Below are 26712 nucleotides of genomic sequence, written 5' to 3'. Positions count from 1 at the left end.
CTTATACTCCAGTGCGACGTATATATGTTTTTTTCCTTCTTTATTATGCATTTTCGGCCGGTGCGACGTATACTCCGGAGAGACTTATAATCCGAAAAATACGATATTTAAATCGATTAGATTTTTTTGGATCGATTAAGGATCGTTACAAATAAGAATTGTGATTAATTCGAAAATCAATTTTTTTATGACACCCCTATTTTTCACAATATGGCAACACATTTGTAATACTCATACCGTCTGATATTTGGAATAAGTCCTGCATTGTGATTTCTTATTTAACTCATGACGACTCACGGTAGTTTGGACACCCCTGGCTTAAATACATTTGATGGGTTTGAAAGAAAAGTACAAAAAGTTTCCCAATGTTGTTTTTGGGTTGAAAGATGCTCCTCTCTGTTTCTGTACTGCACACGTCGGCCTAATTTAATCCCGGCTTCTTCTTGTTCTGTCAGGTATCACGCGCCGCCATTACTCCAACACAACCACACATCAAGCAAACATTAGATCGATCGTCCCCAACAAAAACCTGCCTAGCAACAAAGAAACCTTGCTTATTTCAAGTAATGTGCTTGCTTAAAGAACTCCTGCAGTAAAAGAGTATAAATAGCCTGAACACGCCACATAAATTCATTTACTTTGACTTCGGCATGATGAGACCCCCGCTGCCTCACGCACCCGCCCCCTCTTATTTTTGTCTCTGCAGAGCATTTAGAGGCCATCTAATGAGGAAACACAATCCTCACTCAGCATGGGAATGACAATTAGCTGGCGAGAGGAAAGGTTTTAGTGTGGATGGGTTCACTTTGGAACGCTGATGAGCAAAGTCAATGGTCCTGATCCTCTCGGCGCTTTGATTATTTAAACAACGTCTTACTCTCTTGTCCCCCATGAAATGTACACCGGCATTTGTGAGGAACGTAAAGAAAAAAAGAACATGTATTTACTTGCTTACAATTAAATAAAAAGCCTAACAATATAATATATCATGATTCCTACACACCAGGGTAGTTAAACTTGTTTTCATTGGGGACCACCACACCGCTGTTATGGCTGCCCTCGTAATGGTGAATAATATATGAATAGAAATGTGTAAGGCTTTGCCTTGTGATATTATTACACAATTTCCCATGCATTTGATTATTATATTTTTTTAGCGTACACTGTTAAAAAAAAATGCCGATTTTACGGTATTAAAAAAACTGGCAGCTCAGTTGCCAGAATTTTACCGTAAAATTTACAATGGTCCTTACAGTGTTTTACGGCAAAAATAAAAACAGTAGCAGTGTTTTACGGTAAGATCTACAATTGTTGTTTTTACCGTGTATTACTGTAAATGGGGAAAAAGGTTGTCTACAAGCATTTTTAACAGTGTACAGTTTGATGGATAACTTGCTTTCAAATCATGAGTCAAGCAGATATTTAAGGATTTCTTTTTATTTCCCCGCTGAAAAAAATGTTCGGAAAGTGTATAGTGTACATGTATAATATTTGTTGCATTGATAGATAATCCAAAAAAACATTAATATAACATTTATTCAAGTTTTTTTGTTGTTTTTTTAAATAACATTTGTTGTATTATTAGATAATAAATGTAGTTGTTTTTTTTAAATAAAATGTGTTGAATTATTAGATATTTAAGTTTTTATAACATTTGTTGTATTAGATAATATAGTTAACTTTTTTTATATAAAATTTGTGCGTTATCAGATAATAGTTAAGTTTTTTATAGCATTTGTTGTATTATTAGATAATATATAAAGTAGTTTTTTAATAACATTTGTTGCTTTATTAGATATTTAAGTTTTTTTTATAACATTTGTTTATTGTTAGATAATATATTTAAGGATTTTTCAATAAAATGTTATGCTTTGTTTGATAATATTTAAGTTTTTATAACATTTGATGCATTATTAGATAATATTAAAGTATTTTTTATAACATTTGTTGTCGTATTAGATACTATATTTAAGTTGTTTTTTTATAAAAAGGTGTTGCATTATTAGATAATATTTAAGTTTTTTTATAACATTTGTTGTATTATTAGATAATAAATGTAGGTTTTTTTTTAAATATAATTTGTTGAATTATTAGATATTTAAGTTTTTATAACTTTTGTTGTATTAGATAATATATTTAACTTTTTTTATATAAAATTTGTGCGTTATCAGATAATAGTTAAGGTTTTTTATAGCATTTTTTGTATTATTAGATAATATATAAAAGTTGTTTTTAAATAAAATGTGTTGCTTTATTAGATATTTAAGGTTTTTTAATAACATTTGTTTATTGTTAGATAATATATTTAAGGGTTTTTCAATAACATTTTAGAAATTGTTTGATGATATTTAAGTTTTTATAACATTTGATGCATTATTAGATAATATTAGTCTTTTGTATAACATTTGTTGTCGTATTAGATACTATATTTATGTTTTTTTTTAATAAAATGTGTTGCATTATTAGATAATATTTAAGTTTTTTAATAACATTTGTTGCATTATTAGGTAATATATTTACGATTTTTTAAACAATGTGTTGCATTATTCAATAATATTAAAGTTTGTTAGAACATTTGTTGCATTATTAGATAATTTGTAAAAAAAAATTATAACATTTGTTGTATTATACAATATTAAAAAATTGTATAACATTTGTTGTATTATTAGATAATAAATGTAGGGTTTTTTTTAAATAAAATGTGTTGAATTATTAGATATTTAAGTTTTTATAACTTTTGTTGTATTAGATAATATAGTTAACTTTTTTTATATAAAATTTGTGTGTTATCAGATAATAGTTAAGGTTTTTTATAGCATTTGTTGTATTATTAGATAATATATAAAAGTTGTTTTTAAATAAAATGTGTTTGTCACGACGCGGAGTTGATCCCAGGTTTCCACTGCAGCTGGAGCTGCAGGCACCTCTGCTAACCCCTCTGCTAACCCCCTTTATTTCCCCAACAGGAACTGGAAATCGCTGTTCCCTCTACTAGAGCTCATATTAGACGGTGTCAGAGGGTGTGGAGAGCCGCTCGTGCAGCTTTGGAAAGAGCATCTGAGAAAATGTGTCGCAACGCCAACCGTCATCGTATTCCAGCCCCGTCCTATAAACCAGGACAACAAGTGATGCTTCTCACTAAGGACCTCAGTCTCCAGGTACCATCTAGAAAATTGGCTCCCCGTTATGGTGGTCCGTTCTCCATCATTTCTATCATAAACCCTGTATCTGTTAAATTGGCTCTCCCACCCTCGGTCAAGCGGCATCCTGTTGTCCATGTTTCCCAGATTAAACCGGTAGCTGAGAGCGCTCTGTCCCCTCCTGTCCCTGCCACCCCACCCTCTAGGTTTTTGCCTAATGGAGATCAGGTTTGGACGGTCAAGGAGATCCTCAGGGTCCGTCGACAAGGTAGGGGGCTTGTTTATCTGGTCGACTGGGAGGGATATGGACCTGAAGACAGATCATGGGTGCCAGCCTCCTACCTTGCCGATCCCTCACTTCTAGGGGACTTCTACCGTGCCAATCCTGATGCTCCTCGGCGCTCGTCGGGGGCCTCGCATAGGGGGGGTACTGTCATGACGCGGAGTCGATCCCAGGTTTCCACTGCAGCTGGAGCTGCAGGCACCTCTGCTAACCCCTCTGCTGGCAGGACGCTCAAACACACCTCTGCTCACACTGAGCACAACACGCCCACACAGCAACAAGTCTGCAAGCAATCACTGATCAGCACACCTGGACTTGACGAGGGGGAGCGGCATGAAGACCAGCGGACCCAAGGAACCTTTGCCAGAACGTCGCTAACCTTCCAGTAAGCATCACGTCTGGCATTCCTTTTCCCGGTGATTTCCTCGTCCTTGTTTTGCTCTATTTCTCCGTGTTTCCCCCTGGTTCATGCCCTTTTGTATTTCCACAGTGACTCTCCTGACCTCCGTGATTGTGCCTTGTCACTCGACACCCATCCGGATTCCTAACTGCCCACCTCGATCCACGACCTCCCTGCTCGGACCCAGACCACGCTGCCCTGCTCTTGTCCACGACCACTTGCCTGTCCATGAACTGCCTCTTCGCCTTTGTCCCCTTGGATACGACGAAAGATACAACCAACATTTACAGACAACAACACTTGGTAACATTTACATTATAATTTTACACATAGTCAACACTCACTCACTTTGAGTAGCATACACACGCCACGTATTCATCTAAGGTTTTTCCAATAAACCTTGTAAACCGCAGTCCTGCCCTGGTTGTCGCCTCCTTCCCTTCTCTGAGATACAACAGTATGTTCTGGCCAACAACATGTCGGAACCAGGCGACAGCAGCAAGCCCCAGGCCCAGATAGCCATATCTTCCGACCTAGCTATCCTTAGCTCCGTCGTTAGCGAACACCAGGTTCGGTTTACTGCCCTTGAGGATCATCTTGAGAGAGCTTTTACCAGACTGTATTCCAAGCTGGACAACATGTGCCCCGGGGCCAGTTCTGGACCGGTGGTACCTTCACGTGCTTCTCCAGTTCTTGGACCCGAACACAGCATTTTGGAACGAGAGCCCAGGATTGCCAGCCCTAAACCCTTTGAAGGGGACTTTGAACTTTGTAGAGGGTTCTTGGTACAATGTGACCTCATTTTTCGGCACCAGCCCTCCCGTTATTCCTCAGATGGCGCCAAGATTGCATTTATTTTTTCCTTACTTTCCGGCCCGGCTCTCAAATGGGCTACAGCTGCAGTTGACAGGACCATTGGGCTCAACTTCGACTATTCTGCGTTCCGTGCAGAATTTCGGGCTGTCTTTGATCACCCCAAGGATGGGGGGGACGCGGCCGGACGTCTGCACTCCATCTCGCAGGGTTCACGTTCCGTGGCAGCCTACACCTTAGAGTTCCGGACTTTGGCGGCAGACAGCGGTTGGGATGACCGGGCGCTCCAAAGCGCATTCCGTCGCGGCCTTTCCGATGAAATTAAGGAAGGTCTACTGAGGGACAGACCCACGTCCTGCAAAGACCTCATTGAACTGGCCCTCCAATTTGACATTCGACTTTGTGAACGAGCAGCAGAGCGAGGTCAGAGAGGTGCCTCTAGGAACCAGACTTGGCCTACCTTCAAGACAGAGGTGGACCCATACCAGCCTACAACTACTACAATGGCAGCCCCGGGCCCATGCAGTTGGGTAGGACACGGTTACCCATTGAGGAAAGGGAGAGGAGGTACAGGCAGCGTCTCTGCCTCGACTGCGGTCTAGCAGGACACGTCCGATATAATTGTCCAGCGAGACCAAAAGATCAGGCTCACCAGCAGAGGGGATCCTGGTGAGCCATACTTTATTTCCCCGTAAAAAGGAAAACCCTGACATTCTGCTACCCGCTACTTTGGCCTGGGACAAGAGGAGCATTCAAGTGAAGGCATTTGTGGACTCGGGAGCTGACGAGAGTTTGTTGGACTACACGTTCGCCCGGGAGATGGGCATTCCCTGATATCCTTGGACAAGACGCTGCCTGCACAGGCTCTAGATGGACGACCATTGGGCCCCATCAAGTACCGCACGGAGCCCCTTTCCATGACCATTTCTGGAAATCACAGAGAAACCATTAGTTTATGGGTGCTAGAAGCTCCGGTAGCCCCACTGGTACTTGGAAGATCTTGGCTTCGTCACCACAACCCCCATATATCTTGGTCTTCTGGCAGAATTCTGGCTTGGCGTACACCCTGCATGGCCAACTGTCTTGGGTCAGCATCTCATCCGGTCTACCACTCCACTACCACGACTCCCCATGCCAATCTATCTCTGGTTCCAGCTTGCTACCATGACTTAGCAGAGGTCTTCAGCAAGGTACGTGCCCTGGGATTACCCCCTCATAGACCTTATGATTGTGCCATCGAGTTACTCCCTAACGCTACCTTGCCGTCTAGTCGCCTATACAACTTGTCTCTTCCAGAGAAGGAAGCTATGAGGAACTACATCACCGAGGGCCTTGCCTTGGGCATCATAACACCATCCAAGTCTCCACTGGCGGCGGGATTCTTTTTCGTGGCCAAGGACGGATCCCTTCGTCCCTGCATTGACTACCGTCACCTTAACAACATCACCATTAAGAATAAGTACCCTCTTCCTCTACTCAACTCATCTTTTGAACCTTTGGCACCTGCTACCATATTTACCAAACTGGATCTCCGTAACGCCTATCACTTGGTCCGGATCAAAGAGGGAGACGAGTGGAAGACTGCTTTCAACACTCATATGGGGCATTATGAGTACCGAGTGATGCCTTTTGGACTCACCAACGCACCTGCAGTTTTCCAAACTCTTGTCAACGACATTCTTCGGGACATGCTGGACCAATTCGTGGTAGTATACCTAGATGATATTTTCATTTTCTCCCGTAACCTCTCTGATCACCAAAGACATGTTCGACTTGTCCTGCAACGGCTTTTGGAAAACTGTCTATTTGTTAAGGCAGAGAAGTGCTGTTTCCACTCCTCTTCAGTGGAGTTCCTCGGTTTCGTGGTCGAAAGGGGTCACATAAGGCCAGACCCGAAGAAGGTGGAGGCCGTGGTGAAGTGGCCGCAACCTACTACTAGGACGGAACTTCGGAGGTTCCTCGGCTTCGCTGGCTTCTACCGTCGCTTCATTCAAGACTTCAGTAGAGTTGCGGCACCACTACATTCGCTTACGTCTACTAACGTTCCTTTTGTGTGGACTCTTTTGGCGAGGAAGGCCTTCGAGGAGTTAAAGGAGCATTTTGTTTCTGCCCCCATTCTAGTCCATCCCGACTTAGGAACTGCTTTTTGGTGGAGGTTGACGCCTCAGACTCTGGGATTGGGGCTATTCTCTCTCAACGGTCCAAAAGTGACAATTTGGTTCACCCTGTCGCTTTTTTCTCCAGGCGCCTGACACCGGCCGAACAGAATTATGATGCTGGGAATAGAGAATTACTGGCAGTCCATGAGGCCCTGGTGGAATGGAGACACTGGTTGGAAGGAGCTAGACACCAGTTTCAGATCCTAACCGACCACAGTAACCTTCTACACATCCGTGCTGCCAAGAGGATCAACAACCGCCAGGCAAGGTGGCAGCAGTTTTTCTCTCGCTTCAATTACGTGCTTTCTTTCAAACCTGGGTCCAAGAACACTAAGGCTGACGCACTGTCCCGGTTATTTCTGAAAGAACCTACCGGTCCGGCAGTGGCAGAATCCATCCTTCCTTCCACTCTTATTGGGATGGTAACTTGGAAAGTGGAGGACCTAGTTAAGGCTGCACTGCGTTCCAATCCAGGACCGGGAGGTGGACCTCCCAACAAACTGTTCGTCCATCGGGAGTTACGACCCAGGGTCCTGGATTGGGGGAACTCTAGCCTGTTCTCATGCCATCCTGGCTTTCAACGAACCCTATCACTGCTGCGAAGACGTTTTTGGTGGCCATCAATGGCCAAGGACACTCGTGAGTTCATCGCTGCTTGTTTAACTTGTGCCCGTAGTAAGATGTCACACAGGCCTCCTGCTGGTCTTCTTCACCCTCTTTCCATTCCTGCCCGTCCTTGGTCACACATCGCCCTGGATTTTGTCACAGGATTTCCAGCCTCCAGAGGTAACACCACTGTCCTTACTATTGTAGACCGTTTCTCCAAAGCAGCCCATTTTGTTCCACTGCGAAAGTTACCTTCTGCCTCAGACTTCTGACCTCCTCACACTTCACGTCGTCAAACAAGATGGTATTCCGATGGATATCGTTTCTGACCGAGGCCCTCAGTTTACATCGCATGTATGGAGAGCCTTCTGCAAGGGTATCGGGGCTTCGGTCAGCCTCACATCGGGATACCATCCCCAGAGCAACGGGCAGGCTGAAAGAACTAATCAAAGCTTGGAGACCATGCTCCGATGTGTCGCCAGTAATCAACCCACGTCCTGGAGCAAGTTTTTGCCATGGGTGGAGTTTTCTTATAACTCCTTGAAGAGCTCCGCTACCGGTATGTCCCCATTTGAGTGCTCATTAGGTTATCAACCCCCTTTATTTCCCCAACAGGAACTGGAAATCGCTGTTCCCTCTACTAGAGCTCATATTAGACGGTGTCAGAGGGTGTGGAGAGCCGCTCGTGCAGCTTTGGAAAGAGCATCTGAGAAAATGTGTCGCAACGCCAACCGTCATCGTATTCCAGCCCCGTCCTATAAACCAGGACAACAAGTGATGCTTCTCACTAAGGACCTCAGTCTCCAGGTACCATCTAGAAAATTGGCTCCCCGTTATGGTGGTCCGTTCTCCATCATTTCTATCATAAACCCTGTATCTGTTAAATTGGCTCTCCCACCCTCGGTCAAGCGGCATCCTGTTGTCCATGTTTCCCAGATTAAACCGGTAGCTGAGAGCGCTCTGTCCCCTCCTGTCCCTGCCACCCCACCCTCTAGGTTTTTGCCTAATGGAGATCAGGTTTGGACGGTCAAGGAGATCCTCAGGGTCCGTCGACAAGGTAGGGGGCTTGTTTATCTGGTCGACTGGGAGGGATATGGACCTGAAGACAGATCATGGGTGCCAGCCTCCTACCTTGCCGATCCCTCACTTCTAGGGGACTTCTACCGTGCCAATCCTGATGCTCCTCGGCGCTCGTCGGGGGCCTCGCATAGGGGGGGTACTGTCATGACGCGGAGTCGATCCCAGGTTTCCACTGCAGCTGGAGCTGCAGGCACCTCTGCTAACCCCTCTGCTGGCAGGACGCTCAAACACACCTCTGCTCACACTGAGCACAACACGCCCACACAGCAACAAGTCTGCAAGCAATCACTGATCAGCACACCTGGACTTGACGAGGGGGAGCGGCATAAAGACCAGCGGACCCAAGGAACCTTTGCCAGAACGTCGCTAACCTTCCAGTAAGCATCACGTCTGGCATTCCTTTTCCCGGTGATTTCCTCGTCCTTGTTTTGCTCTATTTCTCCGTGTTTCCCCCTGGTTCATGCCCTTTTGTATTTCCAAAGTGACTCTCCTGACCTCCGTGATCGTGCCTTGTCACTCGACACCCATCCGGATTCCTAACTGCCCACCTCGATCCACGACCTCCCTGCTCGGACCCAGACCACGCTGCCCTGCTCTTGTCCACGACCACTTGCCTGTCCATGAACTGCCTCTTCGCCTTTGCCCCCTTGGATACGACGAAAGATACAACAACCCTTGGTAACATTTACATTATAATTTTACACATAGTCAACACTCACTCACTTTGAGTAGCATACACACGCCACCTATTCATCTAAGGTTTTTCCAATAAACCTTGTAAACCGCAGTCCTGCCCTGGTTGTCGCCTCCTTCCCTTCTCTGAGATACAACAGTGTTGCTTTATTAGATATTTAAGGTTTTTTAATAACATTTGTTTATTGTTAGATAATATATTTAAGGGTTTTTCAATAACATTTTAGAAATTGTTTATTTAAGTTTTTATAACATTTGATGCATTATTAGATAATATTAGTCTTTTTTATAACATTTGTTGTCGTATTAGATACTATATTTACGTTTTTTTTTTTTTAAATAAAATGTGTTACATTATTAGATCATATTTAAGTTTTTTAATAACATTTGTTGTATTATTAGGTAATATATTTAAGATTTTTTTTAAACAATGTGTTGCATTATTCAATAATATTAAAGTTTATTATAACATTTGTTGCATTGTTAGATCATTTGTAAGTTTTTTTTATAACATTTGTATTAGATAATAAATGGAGGGTTTTTAAAAAAATAAAATTTGTTGAATTATTAGATATTTAAGTTTTTCTAACATTTGTTGTATTAGATAATATATTTAAGTATTTTGTTATTTTTTAAATACATTTTTTGTTGTATTATTAGGTAATACATTTAAGGTTATTGTGGGTTTTTTTTACAATGTGTTGCATTATTATTATATTAGATTTTTTTATAACATTTGTTGTATTTTTAGATCATAGTTAAGTTGTTTATAACATTTGTGGTATTATTATCAATCAATCAATCAATCAATGTTTTTTTATATAGCCCTAAATCACAAGTGTCTCAAAGGGCTGTACAAGCCACAACGACATCCTCAGTACAGAGCCCACATATTATATTATTATTATATTAGATAATATATTTACCGTATTTTCCGCACTATAAGGCGCACCGGACTATAAGGCGCACATTCAATGAATGGCATATTTTAAAACGTTGTTCATATATAAGGCGCACCGCATTATAAGGCGCATAGAATAGACGCTACAGTAGAGGCTGGGGTTACGTTATGCATCCATTAGATGGGAATGTCAACAATGTCAACAAAAACAGTCAGGTCAGTCAAACTATAATAATAGATTACAAACCAGCGTTCTGACAACTCTGTTCACTCCCAAAATGAATAAACAGCTGTTTTATTATTTTCCCTGAGGTAGTCAGTGACGTGGTGTTTTTTTAATCTTTTAACAGCAAGGTATAACATGTAGTGCAACATTTATATCACATAGTGGAGGGGAACTTTTCCCTGATTCAATAAACACGTAAAAAACAGTGATACTGTTACGGTAGTGCAATCACAATATACCGTAATTTCCGGACTATAAGCCGCTACTTTTTCCCCTCGTTCTGGTCCCTGCGGCTTATACAAGGGTGCGGCTTATTTACGGCCTGTTCTTCTCCGACACCGACGAAGAGGATTTCGGTGGTTTTAGTACGCAGGAGGAAGACGATGACACAATGATTAAAGACTGACTTTTCATATACCGGTAGGCTGGTTATTTTGATAACGTACAGGTGAGCACTTTGTATTACTTTGCACCGTTGTATTATTTGTACTCTGCACGAATGCTGTTCGCCATGTCAAAGATGTGAAAGTTTGATTGAATGATTGAAAGATTTATTGTTAATAAATGGGACGCTTTGCGTTCCCAAACAGTCATCTCTGTCCCGACAATCCCCTCCGTGGTAGCAGGAACCCCTATATACTACGGTAATTACACATCAAAACCCTGCGGCTTATAGTCGGGTGCGGCTTATATATGGAGCAATCTGTATGTTCCCCTAAATTTAGCTGGTGCGGCTTATAGTCAGGTGCGGCTTATAGTCCGGAAATTACGGTAGTAACACTCGAAATAGTGCAGAGCAATAACAATATATCAATAACTTAATGTTGCTCAAACGTTAATGTCACCAACACACAAAATAAACATGTAAAGCTCACTTTATGAAGTTATTCCTCAGCCACGAATCCCTCGAATTCTTGTTCTTCAGTGTCCGAATCAAACAGTTGGGCGACGGCATCCAACATCTCGTCGAAGTCGTCATTAATCGAATCAGTGTCGCTGCTGCTCTATTCCCGTGTTCTTAAGTTTAAAGGCCTACTGAAACCCACTACTACCGACCACGCGGCCTGATAGTTTATATATCAATGATGAAATCTTAACATTGCAACACATGCCAATACTGCCGGGTTAATTTATAAAGTGCAATTTTAAATTTCCCGCTAAACTTCCGGTTGAAAACGTCTATGTATGATGACGTATGCGCGTGACGTCAATAGTTAAATGGAAGTATTCGGACACCATTAAATCCAATACAAAAAAGCTCTGTTTTCATCTCATAATTCCACAATATTCTGGACATCTGTGTTGGTGAATCTTTTGCAATTTGTTTAATGAACAATGAAGACTGCAAAGAAGAAAGTTGTAGGTGGGATCGGTGTATTAGCGGCAACACAACCAGGAGGACTTTGACTTGGATAGCAGACGCGCTATCCGACGCTAGCCACCGACCGCACGGATGATCGTCCTTCGTCCTTCCGTCGATCGCTGGAACGCAGGTGAGCACGGGTGTTGATGAGCAGATAAGGGCTGGCTGGCGTAGGTGGAGCGCTAATGTTTTTATCATAGCTCTGTGAGGTCCCGTTGCTAAGTTAGCTTCAATGGCATCGTTAGCAACAGCATTGTTAAGCTTCGCCAAGCTGGAAAGCATTAACCGTGTATTTACAGGTCCATGGTTTAATAGTATTGTTTATTTTCTGTCTATCCTTCCAGTCAGGAGTTTATTTCTTTTGTTTCAATCTGCATTTAAAGTTAAAGTTAAAGTACCAATGATTGTCGCACACGCACTAGGTGTGGTGAAATTTGTCCTCTGCATTTGACCCATCCCCTTGATCACCCCCTGGGAGGTGAGGGGAGCAAGCACGATGCTATCACGTTAGCTCCGTAGCTAAAGTGCTTCGCCAATGTATTGTCGTGAAGATAAAAGTCACTGTGAATGTCCATTTCGCGTTCTCGACTCTCATTTTCAAGAGGATATAGTATCTGAGGTGGTTTAAAATACAAATCCGTGATCCACAATAGAAAAAGGAGAAAGTGTGGAATCCAATGAACCCTTGTACCTAAGTTACGGTCAGAGCGAAAAAAGATACGTCCTGCACTGCACTCTAGTCCTTCACTCTCACGTACCTCATCCACAAATCTTTCATCCTCGCTCAAATTAATGGGGTAATCGTCGCTTTCTCGGTCCGAATCGCTCTCGCTGCATTGTAAACAATGGAGAAATGTGAGGAGCCCTTCAGCCTGTGACGTCACGTTACTTCCGGTACAGGCAAGGCTTTTTTTATCAGCGATCAAAAGTTGCGAACTTTATCGTCGATGTTCTCTACTAAATCCTTTCAGCAAAAATATGGCAATATCGCGACATTATCAAGTATGACACATAGAATGGATCTGCTATCCCCGTTTAAATTTTTTTTTTAAAATCAGTAGGCCTTTAAACTCTACGTCGTAAGCGTGTCTCTTAATAGGAGCCATTATGGGGTCTTTACATAAACAAACAAATGGAAATGAAACGGCACGCCTCGCGCAGTCATATATCCCAGCATGCACCATGCGCTTATTCTTCTTCTACGGGGGCGGCTGCTTACCGTAGAAGAAGAACTTCTTCTTCTACAGGGGAAAATGAAGACGGGGAAAATGAAGTCGGCGGCTGCTTACCGTAGTTACAATTGATTGACTGATTGAAACTTTTACCTGTTGGAGGCTCAATATTGGTCCATATACAGTATAAGGCGCACCAGATTATAAGGCGCACTGTCCGCTTTTGACAACATTGGAGGTTTTTAGGTGTGCGCCTTATAGTGCGGAAAATACGGTAAGTTTTTTTTTTATAAAATGTGTTGCATTATTCGATAATATTTATTTCATTATAACATTTGTTGTATTATTAGATAATATTTATTTTTTTATAACATTTGTTGTACTATTAGATAATATATTTAAGTTTTTTACATAATTTGTTGCATTAATAGATAATTTTTTTTAATTAAATATGTCAAAATAGAAAGAACAAATACATTAAGTAGGAACGATGAAGTACTTTATTGACGTATATTAATTCCATGGTTTAGCGGGCCACATTAAATGACGTAGCGGGCCAGATGTGGCCCCCGGGCCTTGAGTTTGACAAGGGTGCTATACACCATATGGACAAAAATATTTGTGGCCATTCCACCCACAGGAAGTGAGTATGACAGGTTGTTTAATAACGTTTTGAGTTTGTCTGAGAGATTCTATTGTCCATTTGTGACATCAGGTTACCTGTTCTCAGTTCTTCTTCACCAAACTCCTCCAAGCATAACTTTACAGACAGAACACTGTCTTCAATTGCCCAAAAATTTCTTCCTCCAAAGACAAATTTCAAGGGACTCCAGTCCAACCTAAATGACTAAATGATTGATGAAAAGGTATATTCCAGAACGTATGTTCATATTGTATATAATAATCTATCAGATCACCAAATTGTGTATGCTGCTGCTTAATATTCATGTACGTCAGGGGTGACCACACTTTTTCCACCGAAAATTGCACACTGAAACATTTTTGATATCTTTCAATGTAAAAACTAATACAATATATAGATTTTTGTAACCTTTAAGGCTTCCTTCAACTTTGGTCCCGGAAGGGTCTCAGTCATAAACATTTTCAAAATAAGTCATATATATTTATTTATTTGTAGCTTTTTTTCAATTCAACATTTAAATATTTGGATCGACCTAATGTCTGTCAATATAAAGTACTTTTTTCTTTTCATGTGTTATGCACTTTTTGGAAACATCCTGTTTTTTATGGCAAAAACACAAAATTTATGGGGATCCAATGGGGCACACTTATAAAAGTGATTTTTAAAAATCATAACACTTTTTTTATTTACTTTCAGCACTTAAGTATCTAACCTGTCCGTCAATTATACGTTTTTACTATTTTTATGTTTTTTTGTTTGTTTAATGTCCTGTTTTTCCTTGAGCAATGCCAGCTTTAAAGAAAAAGCAGTCAACATTGCAACTTATTATTATTATCATATATCACCTGTTTGATCTTTTATACAACATTTGTATGGTGTTGTAAAGAAAATTACCGGGTAGCTGCAGGTCGGCCTTTGGACACCCCTGATTTACGTCCTTTTCGAATAGGCTTGATTATTACTTATACTAGAGTAATAACATCCTAATACTAGGTCAAAATGATAATATTAATTTTCCTAACATAAACCAATTATTAAACGTTTTCCTGACTGATTCCAGTGCGTCTGTTCTGAAGGCTCACAACGCCCCCTGATGGACAGTTACCTCCAGCGTCAAATAGACCGACGCTGCTCTCTTGTGGTTAAAATAATCACTCACAGCTATATTACTGACTGCACTGCGTGTTGAACAATAATATGGTTTAATAAAATTACAAGGCAAAGTGTCTTACCTGTGTCGTTTTTGTCATCTTTGGCAGGCAAAAAAGGAAGCAAAAAAAGAAAAAAAATGGTTACGTTAGCAGTATTAACTACATCAAGAACTGAGAGGAAAGCCGGAAATAGTGCAATGACATTTGTTTCCCCTAGATGGCGGCAGCATAGCAATTAAGGCGCTTTGGCTGCAGAGTGCTAAAATGTGTTAGTACATAATCTCATATTTCACAGCGATAACACTGAAATAACAGATGAAACTAAACCTCCCACATACTTTGTATTTAGTGGGGGGGATCTTATAGCAACAACCATCAGCAATACTGACACAAAGTGACGAAACATAAATGCTTATACGGACCTTCGTATTGTGAGGCACATGTACTAACCCCTGTTCCAACGTGCTGCCCAGTGTGCGTGTGTGTGTATATATATATATATATATATATATATATATATATATATATATATATATATATATATATATATATATATATATATATATATATATATATATATATATATATATATATATATATATATATATATGTATGTGTATGGATATATATGTATGGATATACTTATATACATATATTTACAAATATAAGTGTGTGTATGTATATATGTATACACACACATATATACAGTATATACATGTATATGTATGTAAATATATGTATATATGTACATATATATATATATACATATATGTATATATATATATATATATATATATATATATATATATATATATATATATATATATATATATATATATATATATATATATATATATACACACACACACACACACACACACACATACATATATGTGTACATAGATATGTGTCTTTATATATGTATATAGATATGTGTATCTCTCTATATATACAATACCGTTCAAAAGTTTGGGGTCACCCAAACAATTTTGTGGAATAGCCTTCATTTCTAAGAACAAGAATAGATTGTCGAGTTTCAGATGAAAGTTTTCTTTTTCGGGCCATTTTGAGCGTTTAATTGACCCCACAAATGTGATGCTCCAGAAACTCAATCTGCTCAAAGGAAGGTCAGTTTTGTAGCTTCTGTAACGAGCTAAACTGTTTTCAGATGTGTGAACATGATTGCACAAGGGTTTTCTAATCATCAATTAGCCTTCTGAGCCAATGAGCAAACACATTGTACCATTAGAACACTGGAAGGATAGTTGCTGGAAATGGGCCTCTATACACCTATGTAGATATTGCACCAAAAACCAGACATTTGCAGCTAGAATAGTCATTTACCACATTAGCAATGTATAGAGTGTATTTCTTTAAAGTTAAGACTAGTTTAAAGTTACCTTCATTGAAAAGTACAGTGCTTTTCCTTCTAAAATAAGGACATTTCAATGTGACCCCAAACTTTTGAACGGTAGTGTATATATATATATATATATATATATATATATATATATATATATATATATATATATATATATATATATATATATATATATGTGTGTGTGTGTGTGTTTGTGAGTGTGTGTGCACGCGTGTGTGTAGTTATGTAAATAAAGTATATAATATAGGCATTATCTTAATGGTATTTCTACATTTGCTACATTCCTACTGGTTACATAACTAACTTGGTTGGACTGAGAGCTCCTTTTCTTTTTTAATACTAACATTCCCATAGCAACTTTATTGGTTGCCATGCCAACTCTAATAACCAGCTGGCAATCTCTTCTACATCCTTGTTTTGTGCTTCTTTTTTAAATCCTGATTCTTTCGCAATAATGCGAACAACTGCATTCAGACAGTAGTATTATTGTAATTTATTGTAAATGCTCTAATTATAGCTGGGACTTTAACTGAATGCAAGCTCATCATATGTAATAACCTTTCTTTTTTTTTTTAGAATGATTTGGAGTGCATGAAAAAGTGGAAAGGACAATGGAGCTGCTTATCAACAAGTATATTGTACAACATAACAGGACCAATGTTGTCATAGCGATAAGGAGCAAACTGCACAGTCAGCATTAAAAGCACTGATACGTTTGTTGTACACAGTACGACAAGTGCAACACACATGACCACAGCTGGAGTAACACAAGCAACATTGTAAAGTGCAAGATCAATCTAAATTATAGGAGAGAAGGTAGTCATAATTTTGCAATGCTACCTAATGGGAAGCACACACCCAAGGACTTGATCACCCTGGGGTGGGCCCTTCCTCGGCAGAGGGTGTCTTGTGGTAAGCTGGGCCGAAACACCCTGTGACGCTGGGGCACACAACTGAAGATGTGTCCCAATGGTGGAAAAGCCTCCCAGCAGTGTCACCTAGCCTCATTTAGGTATACGGTCAGGTGCAAGCCTGGCTCAGGGAGGAGGACGCCCCTGCAATGCAGAGTCCCCAGGGATTGTACCAACTAGTCCTTTCAACAAATTCTGCTGAAAATGATGGAAAGCGCCACTCGACAAAGCAACTGACGCTGTGATCAAAGTTGGAATTGCCACAAAACTCATTGTAAGATTTTCAACGCTTTACTGCCATCTGCTGGCTAAAGAGGATAGTGCATCCCCCAAAATTTGTCACGTTTCATGTGTCAAGTAAACCGCAATGAATGGGGCCATGACTTTAAATGCAGCTGCTACAGCACCATTATGTGGTTTTGATTTTAAAAACTACATAAGGAAGTTGTCTACAGCCGCAGCCGTTGGCACTAATTTGAGTTAGCAAATGACGGCTATTTGCTTATAGACAATGCATCGAAAGATTATTTGAGGCTTTAATTGGAGCATTTAGGATATTTAACTTTGTTTTACTTTGAGCCAGGATTCATCTTTCACTTCGTCTGGCTGTGCTAAAGGTAAACGAGTGTTTGTTTTGTGACGACTCCCATCTGAATGGTTGGCTAACTTATCGCCGAGCAACCCCAACTTCATGAACTTTGTGGGATACTCACAGAGGCAGATGGGTTTGGGAGCATCCCACTTCCCCAGTTTGGTACAATGGCTGACGTTCCTGCCCTCCAGGATGAAGCCGCCATGACACCTGTAATGCAGCACCGTGCCCTCCACCGGCTGCCCTGGCGGCTTCGCCGTCACCTGACCGTTCTCCAAAGATGTCCACACGCGAGGACACAGCAACACTGCAAAACAGAGAAAACACACACACAAAAACATAAATAGCTAAAGTGCATCACCAGGGATCCCAGATGTCCTCCATAACTATCTACTATCCAGCCAAGTGATTCTCAAACTGTTGTGGTATGTCAGCTCCATCTATTGGTAGGCCAAAGAATCACTTAAATATAGGGATGCTCTGATGCCGATACGGCACTTTTTAGAGGTATTGGATTCAGCGAATTCTTGCAACAAGTGATGAGCGGATCGTTACTGAAATATCAATATCGCCGATATCAGATCTTTATGCTCCAATATTGATCCCCAAATCAAAATATCAATACTTTTGATACTATAATTCAGGGTAAGACTGGGCCGGCAACACATTTTGTTCAACAATATATTGGCCTACAAATTATTGCCGATAAACGATATTATTGACATAATTTTTTTGAGACCAAGTTAACCACTGACGTAATGACAACATATAACAATAATGGAAGTATACGCTTTCAATTGTAATCAACTTGTGTTTCTCGTATACCTGAACATTTAAATTGAAATGTAAACTTTTAAATACCAAGTCAAATAAAACAAACAATTAAAATATAATATACTCTATCTGTAGGAACAATTTTGCACTGTAATGAAAATAACAACCAAAAACAATAACATAGGTTCTGTCTTGAGGAGGTCTTCGAAGTATTCCCTCCACGGATCCACAACATCCGCAGTCGAGGTCAGCAGAACACTATCCTCAACATACACGGTATAGACAGTGCACTGCTTCCCCTTCCTGAAGCGGCGGGTGGTGGTCCAGAATCGCTTCGAAGCCGTCCGGAAGTCGTTTTCCATGGCTTCCCTGAACTCCTCCTATGTCCGAGTTTTTGCCTCAGTGACCGCTGAAGCCACACGCCGCTTGGCCTGTCGGTACCGATCTGCTGCCTCCGGAGTTCTATGAGCCAAAAGGACCCGATAGGACTCTTTCTTCAGCTTGACGCCGTTCAAGGATTGCAGCCACGACAGGCACCAACCACCTTGCGGCCACAGCTCCAATCGGTCGCCTCGAAAATAGAGGTACGGAACATGGTCTACTCGGACTCAATGTCCAGCACCTCCCTCGTGACGTGTTCAAAGTTCTTCCTGGGGTGGGAATTGAAACTCTCTCTGACAGGAGATTCTACTAGACCCTCAGCAGACCCTCACAATACGTTTGGGCCTGCCAGGTCTGGCCGGCATCTTCCCCCACCATCGCAGCCAACTCAACATCAGGTGGTGATCGGTAGAAAGCTCACCCAAGTCTACAAAACATGAGACGGCAAATCCGATAACACAACTACAAAGTCGATCATGGAACTGCAACCTAGGATGTCCTGGTGCCAAGTGCACATATGGACACACTTATGTTTGAACATGGTGTTTGTTATGGACAATATGTGACGAGCACAAAAGTCCAATAACAAAACACCACTCGGGTTCATATTCGGGCAGCCATTCTTCCCAATCACACCTCTCCAGGTTTCACTGTCATTGCCAATATGCGCGTTGAAGTCCCCCAGTAGAACAAGGAAATAACCCGGGGAAGCACTCTCCATTACTCCCTCGAGTGAATTCAAAAAGGGTGGGTACTCTAAGCTGCTGTTTGGTGCGTAAGCACAAACAACAGTCAGGACCCGTCCCCCCACCCGAAGGCGGAGGGAAGCTACCCTCTCGTCCACTGGGTTGAACTCCAACGTGCAGGCTTTGAGCCGGGGGGCAACAAGATTTGCCACCCCAGCCCGTCGCCTCTCACTGCGTGCAATGCCAGAGTGGAAGAGAGTCCAGCCCCTCTTGAGAGAACTGGTTCCAGAACCCTTGCTGTGCGTCAAAGTGAGTCCGACTATATCTAGCCGGAACTTCTCCACCTTGCGCACTAACTCAGGCTCCTTCCCCCCCAGCAAGGTGAAGTTCCACGTCCCAAGAGCTAGCTTATGTAGCCGGGGATCGGACCACCAAGTGCCCTGCTTAGGCTGCCGCCCAGCTCACATTGCGTCCGACCTCTAAGGCCCCTGCTATGGGTGGTGAGCCCATTGGAGGGGGGACCCGGGCCTCATGGGGACAGGCCCGACCACGAACAATTTCCACTAATGGTCAAAGGCAAAAAGAATAAATGAAAATAAGGATTTTATCTGACATTTGCTGTCCTCCCCTCTGTGCCTTAAAGGTGATATGCATGTAGAATGAATGAGCGCATGCCTTTTCAAGCAGGGCGGTTTAGGAGAAGAGGACTCACAACATCTGCTGTGCTGCGAGATGTCCGTCCATGTGCGGTTGGGCAAACACTTCCTGACTTTGGGTCCCACGATCACCCGGTTTCCCCTGCAGATGTACTCGATCTCATAATCCACTGGCAGGAAATCCACGCTGCGGATCTGTGGAGTGGGAAAGGGGGGGAGGGATTAGAGGCGGATCATGCATTAAGTTCCTTCTTTGGGTGTCACTGGGGATAAGAAGCTGCCATATGGCGCCGACAGAAGACTCAATTCGTCTCAACGGGCTGCTTCGGAGAACACCAGCCACAGGAAGGACCTCCATGTTGGGATACAAATCAAACCTGATGCACAGAGCTCCAAATAAAGGGAACACACCCCTCACATTTCAGTTTCAGGAAGGATAATTGATAAGAAAGTAAGTAAGTAGGGTAGTCCAAAGTGTGGCCCGCAGCACATTGTTGAAAAAAACTAAACAAAACCAGTAACAATGCGAGAAAAAAGACAATGTAGTGAAAGAAAGCGTCCATTTTGATACGAATACCTGGAGGTGTCTCGATATGATATTGATATCAGATAGCAGCATGCTGATATTGAAGAAGTTAGCATACTTCCAAGATAGCGGCAAGTATCAAAATCATTGATTTTTAAGTTTAAACATACAAAATTAGCTCAAAAGCTGACATAAAACATTAGCATGCTAATGTTAGCATGATAACATGGGAACATTTTACGTACTGATAAGATGGCGCTAAGTATCAAAATCCATGATGTTTAGGTTCATATGAATGAAATTAGCAAGAATGCAGGCATAAAAAGCCTGCATGCTAAAAACAGCATGCATATGTAAGAGGAAGTTAGTACTATCAAATCAAATCAAATCAACTTTATTTATAAAGCACATTTAAAATTTACCACAGGGGTAGCCAAAGTGCTGTACAATGGGCAGGTTAAAAGAAAACACAAGAGGAACGAGCAAGCACAACACAACACAAACAGAGCACGATAAAAAATAAATAAATAAAACATAAAAGAAAAAAGACCAAGATGGCTCCAAGTATCAAAATCTTTGATTGTTAAGTTTAAACATACAAACTTACCTAAAAAGATAGCATACTTCCAAGATGGCGCCAAGTTTCAAAATCTATGATTTTTAGGTTTATATGAATGAAATAGGCAAGAATGCTATCATAAAACTTCAGCATGCTAACGTCAGCACGCTTATATAGAAAAAGTTAGCATACTTCCAAGATGGCGCCAAGTATCAAAATCCATGATTTTTAGGTTTATATGAACGAAATTAGCAAGAATGCTATTATAAAACTTTTGCATGCTAACGTCAGCATGCTAATATAGAAGAAGTTAACATACTTCCAAGATGGCGTAAAGCAGGGGTCTCAAACTCAATTTACCTGGGGGCCACTGGATGCAGAAACTGGGTGAGGCTGGGCCGCAAGAAAAGATTTCTTTAAAAAAATCTAACATGCACTTTTTAATGAATTCACCTTCTTTGAACGGCTTTCCCGCCCTAGCAACCATCTCACTCACCATTTAGCTAGCTTTGACTGCTGCATCGCTGTTTTCGGTTGCTTTCTTGAAGAAATCTTGTTGCCTCAGTAGACTGGTTTTAAAATTTGCAACCCGGTTCACTCTCTCATCTCCCTGCTATTTTGCATACTCCTCAGCATGTCTAGTTGTATAACGACGTTTCAAATTGTATTCCTTGTGCATCGCAACTTTCTCTGTGCAAAACAGACACATCGGGGTGCCCCTGTGCTCAACAAAGAAATATTGCATCTCCCACTTTTCCTGGAATTGTCTTTGCTCATCACTAACCTCTTCACCTCTTCACTGCAGGCTTTGAAAAAGACATGTTTGGGGTTGTGGAATATATTTGTATTTAGCCGACGCACGGAGAATAATGTTATTTCCGCAATGTGTGTCGTTCCGCTTTTCCTCCCTACAGCAACACGGCGGTCGGCGGAAAGTACCGGGATAGCGAGCGCAAAAAAGGCGACGGCTCCCGGAGTGTTATCCGGCGTCATATAAAAATATATGTAGTGTTCATCGTGTGAGGCAATGCAAATTAAACAAAAAAACAAATAACGGTTTGAATTGTTCAAGGTTATCAGGGACTTTATTACTGACGGACAGGTGTCACGGTGTGACTGCAGCCAGGCATGTAAGAAAACCCTTGTCTCCATGGCAACGTTTCTGTCGCTTTCACTCATTTGCCGCTTTTCCACTAACGCAGGGGTATTTTGGACCCATATAACAAAAATCGTCTCTGTCTGGAGCCAACAGGAGGGGGGGCTCGCTGTGGAGTTTACAGTTACGGTAGCACAATTAGCCCCGAACGGGCTAACATCACGACTAACGTGTTACACGTCCGATTCGCCCAGCGACTCTCTGTCGGAGTATCAGCGCTGGGGTCCAGTGCACCACAGTTTTGTATTGTCGCTCGGTCCTTCGGCGGAGTGCTTCGGAAGCTACCGGACCGCTAGTCTCCCCTGCACGGACCGCCCGGGAGCGAGAGAGGAAGGGAGCGAGAAACTCCCGAATTTCAGTGCCCCTCCCGAAAATCTCCCGGGGCAACTATTCCCCCGAATTTTAGCAGGACAACAATGTTGAGGGCGTGCTGGCCCAGTCACATGTTGTATGCAGCTTCCACATACACATGCAAGTGACTGCAAGACATACTTGGTCAACAGCCATACAGGTCACACTGAGGGTCGCCGTATAAACAACTTTAACACTGTTACAAATATGCGCCACACTATGAACCCACACCAAACAAGAATGACAAACACATTTCGGGAGAACATCTGCACCGTAACACAACATAAACACAACAGAACACATACCCAGAATCTTTTGCAGTCCTAACTCTTCCGGGCTACAATATATGCCATAAGTATGCAATACTTGCCAACCTTGAGACTTCCGAATTCGGGAGATGGGGGGGAAGTTGGGGGGGGGGTCTATATTGTAGCCCGGAAGAGTTAGGGCTGCAAAGGATTCTGGGTATTTGTGCTGTTGTGTTTATGTTGTGTTACGGTGCGGATGTTCTACCGAAATGTGTTTGTCATTCTTGTTTGGTGTGGGTTCACAGTGTGGCGCATATTTGTAACAGTGTTAAAGTTGTTTATACGGTCACCCTCAGTGTGACCTGTATGGCTGTTGATCAAGTATGTCTTGCAGTCACTTATGCGTGTCTGTAGAAGCCGCATATAACATGTGACTGGGCCGGCACGCTGTTTGTATGTAGAAAAAGCAGACATTAAAGGCAGTACCATCACGGCACGCCCTCGATATTGTTGTCCGGGTGAAAATCGGGACTCCCGGAAAAATCGGGATGGTTGGCCAGTATGCTTCAGCTCTGCACACAACGCTATCAAGCGCCATTCATATGAAACTCGCGGGCCGCGCTAACATTAAACTTTCATATTAAGGGGGGGCCGCAAAATAACGTCTCGCGGGCCGCAATTGGCCCGCATGTCTGAGACCCCTGGCGTAAAGCATCAAAATCCTTAATTTTTAAGGTAATATGAATGAAATAGGCAAGAATGCTATCCAACCAATAACCAAGAACAATGCGAGAAAAAAGACAATGTAGTGAGAAAAAGCGTTACATTTTGAGGCTAATACCTGGAGATGTCTCGATATGATATTGATATTGGATATCGGCATGCTGATATTGAACAATTTAGCATACTTCCAAGAGGGCGCCAAGTATCAAAATCCATGATTTTTAGGATTATATGAATGAAATAGGCAAGAATGCCATCATAAAATGTCCGCATGCCAACGTCAGCATGCTAACTTCAGCACGCTATTGTCAGCATGCTACTATAAAGGAAGTTAGCATACTTCCAAGATGGCGCCAAGTATCAAAATCCAATACATTTATCAATCCAATCCAATCCAATCCACTTTATTTATATAGCACATTTACACACAAGAATGTTTCCAAAGTGCTGCACAGCCATGTTAAAAACAATATTAAAAACATTAAAAACAATATTATGCTACACCAATGACTGAATAAAAACAAAGAATAAATGAATAGAAAACCAATACAGAGACAATATAAAAAATAAATATGATTAAAAACGATTTTAAAGGGTAAAACCAATTAAAACAGTAAAATAGACATCAAAATGTATTAAAAAAAACACACTGGACAACAGAGGACAGAAGACCACACAACTCACGTAGTGTTAAAAGCCAAAGAATAAAAGTGGGTCTTAAGACGAGACTTAAAACACTCCACTGTGGAAGCAGTTTGAACATGGAGGGGCAGAGTGTTCCAGAGTTTAGGGCCGACCACAGAGAAGGCCCTGTCTCCCCTGGTTTTAAGTCTTGTCCTGGGCACCACGAGCTGGAGCTGGCTCTCTGACCTCAGAGCACGCGCAGGAGTGTAAATTTGGAAGAGGTCCGAGATATACTGAGGTGACAGTCCATGTAAAGCTTTAAAAACAAACAGCAAGGATTTAAAATCAATTCTAAAATGAACAGGGAGCCAGTGCAAACTCCGAAGAATTAGGGTTTTATGCTCGCGTTTCCTGGCCCCTGTTAAAAGTCGTGCTGCCGCGTTCTGGACTAACTGCAACCGGGAGAGAGCTTTTTGGCTAATGCCAGCATAAAGTGCATTGCAGTAGTCCAGGCGACTTGAAATAAAAGCATGCACGACTTGGTCAAAAAGGTTAAAAGATAAAAATGGTTTTACCTTTGCTAAAAGACGAAGATGATAAAAACACGATTTTAAAACGCCATTGACTTGTTTGTCAAATTTAAAATCGCTGTCTATAGTGACGCCCAGGCTGGTGACTTTGGGACGCACATAATTTTGCAATGGTCCCAAGTCAGTGAGGGCCGGACCAAAAACTGAAATTTCAGTTTTTCCCTCATTCATTATTAAGAAATTCTGGGCTAACCAAGCCTTGACATCACATAGACAGTTGAGAAGGGGTGTCAGGGGGCCGTGGCCTTTTGAAATTGGCATATAAATTTGGCAGTCATCTGCATAAAAGTGATAAGACACTCCATGTTTCTTAAAAATCTCTCCAAGAGGGAGAATGTACAAGGAAAACAGGATGGGGCCTAGAATGGATCCCTGGGGGACACCACAGTAAAGCGGAGCAGAAGAAGAGGTGGCGTCCCCCAGCCTGACAGAGAAGGACCTCTCTGACAGGTAGGATCTGAACCACTCTAATGCAGTCCCCCTGACACCCACACAGTCTCTCAGGCGGTCTTGATTCCCGGGCGCGGCGCCGCTGCTGCCCACTGCTCCCCAAGGGGATGGGTCAAATGCAGAGGACAAATTTCACCACATTTAGTGTGTGTGTGACAATCATTGGTACTTTAATTTAAAAGAATTGTGTGGTCGACTGTATCAAAGGCAGCTGTAAGATCTAAAAGCACTAAAATGGCAGAGCTACCAGAATCAGACATTAAAAGCAAGTCATTAAAAACCTTTAAAAGTGCAGATTCAGTACTGTGCAAAGCTTTGTATCCAGACTGAAATGGATCTAAAGTGCTATTTTCATCTAAAAAAGGCTGCAGTTGCGCTAAAACACATTTCTCCAGAATTTTTGACACAAAAGGTAATTTGGTAATGGGCCGATAATTTGACAAACTTGTCGGATCTAGACCTGTTTTTTTAATCAAAGGCTCGACAACAGCTCTTTTACAAAAAGAGGAGACACAGACAGAAATCAAGCTGGTGTTGATGATGTCCCTAACAGACAAGTCAATAGTGTCCCAGATTTCTTTAAAAAAGCGAGGGGGGACTGGGTCTGTGGGACAGGACGAGGGTTTCAGTTTGTGGACTATTCCTGTAAGCTCAGGCATGGACACAGGCTCAAACTGACTAAACACAGCCGAGCACTGAGTGGCCACATTAAAACTCAATGGAGAGCGAGAAAGATTTGACCGAATAAAAGCAACCTTATCGTTAAAAAAGGAGAGAAATTTTTCACAAGTTTCACTTGTCATCTCCAGTAAAGTGGCTGGATTCGGATTAAGAACATAACTAATAGTATTAAAAAGAACACGTGGCTTGCTGATACTATTTAAACTTAAGTCTGACAGATATTTTGTTTTCTCAGCTTTAACCACACTTTGATAGTTCTGACAGTTTTCTTTCAGTTAGTCATTTAGGTTTATATGAATGAAATAGGCAAGAATGCTATCATAAAACTTTGCATAGTAACGTCAGTATGCTAAAATATAAGAAGTTAGCATACTTCCAAGATGGCGCCAATTATCAAAATCCTTGTTAGGTTTAAACATACAAAAATTACCTAAAAAGCTAGCATTAGGCATTAGCATGCTAGCGTTAGCATGATGCCATAGGATAGGCTGACCATATTCTGAAATCCCCAAAAGAGGACACATATATGCGTGCCAAGGCGGGGAGCACGCCAAGGCCGGGACTAGGTGAAAATTTGCCAATGATACTCGAACTTGCTTCATAAGTAATATATTTATTTAAATAAAGCATTTTTTCTCCTATGTTGACAGCAGTGTTGGCGCTAGGAATTTTCAAAATGGGGTCCCAGGGACCCCATCAAATCATACAAATGGGGTCCCACAGTAAATTTTTGGGGTACCACATTTTTGTAAGCGTTTTGAAAACAAATGACAAATGTATGCATTATCCTGTT

The 26712-nt window shown here is 41.7% G+C and overlaps 1 protein-coding gene and 1 long non-coding RNA gene across 6 annotated transcripts in view; one reads left to right on the top strand and one right to left on the bottom strand.

The window, feature by feature from the left end:
* gabbr1a (gamma-aminobutyric acid (GABA) B receptor, 1a) overlaps positions 1-26712 on the bottom strand; it is a 238125-nt gene that overhangs the window by 188983 nt on the left and 22430 nt on the right. For 4 of the 5 annotated variants that reach the window (XM_062062735.1, XM_062062732.1, XM_062062733.1 and 1 more), the window contains 3 exons: positions 20068-20206; positions 17636-17821; positions 14712-14729 (listed from right to left, as the gene is read on the bottom strand). In XM_062062735.1, coding sequence (XP_061918719.1) covers positions 14712-14729; positions 17636-17821; positions 20068-20206 — 343 coding nt within the window. The remainder of the gene's footprint in view (positions 1-14711; positions 14730-17635; positions 17822-20067; positions 20207-26712) is intronic. The other variant, XM_062062736.1, reaches the window with a different exon arrangement.
* On the top strand, positions 7912-9246 carry LOC133659900 (uncharacterized). The gene is made up of 3 exons (XR_009827741.1): positions 7912-8208; positions 8700-8858; positions 8964-9246. It is a non-coding gene; the product is annotated as an uncharacterized LOC133659900 (long non-coding RNA).

The sequence above is a fragment of the Entelurus aequoreus genome, linkage group LG11, assembly GCF_033978785.1.
Source record: "Entelurus aequoreus isolate RoL-2023_Sb linkage group LG11, RoL_Eaeq_v1.1, whole genome shotgun sequence".
Taxonomy (NCBI): domain Eukaryota; kingdom Metazoa; phylum Chordata; class Actinopteri; order Syngnathiformes; family Syngnathidae; genus Entelurus; species Entelurus aequoreus.
Note: the sequence above shows the minus strand (reverse complement) of the source record. Positions and strands in the feature narration are given on the sequence as shown.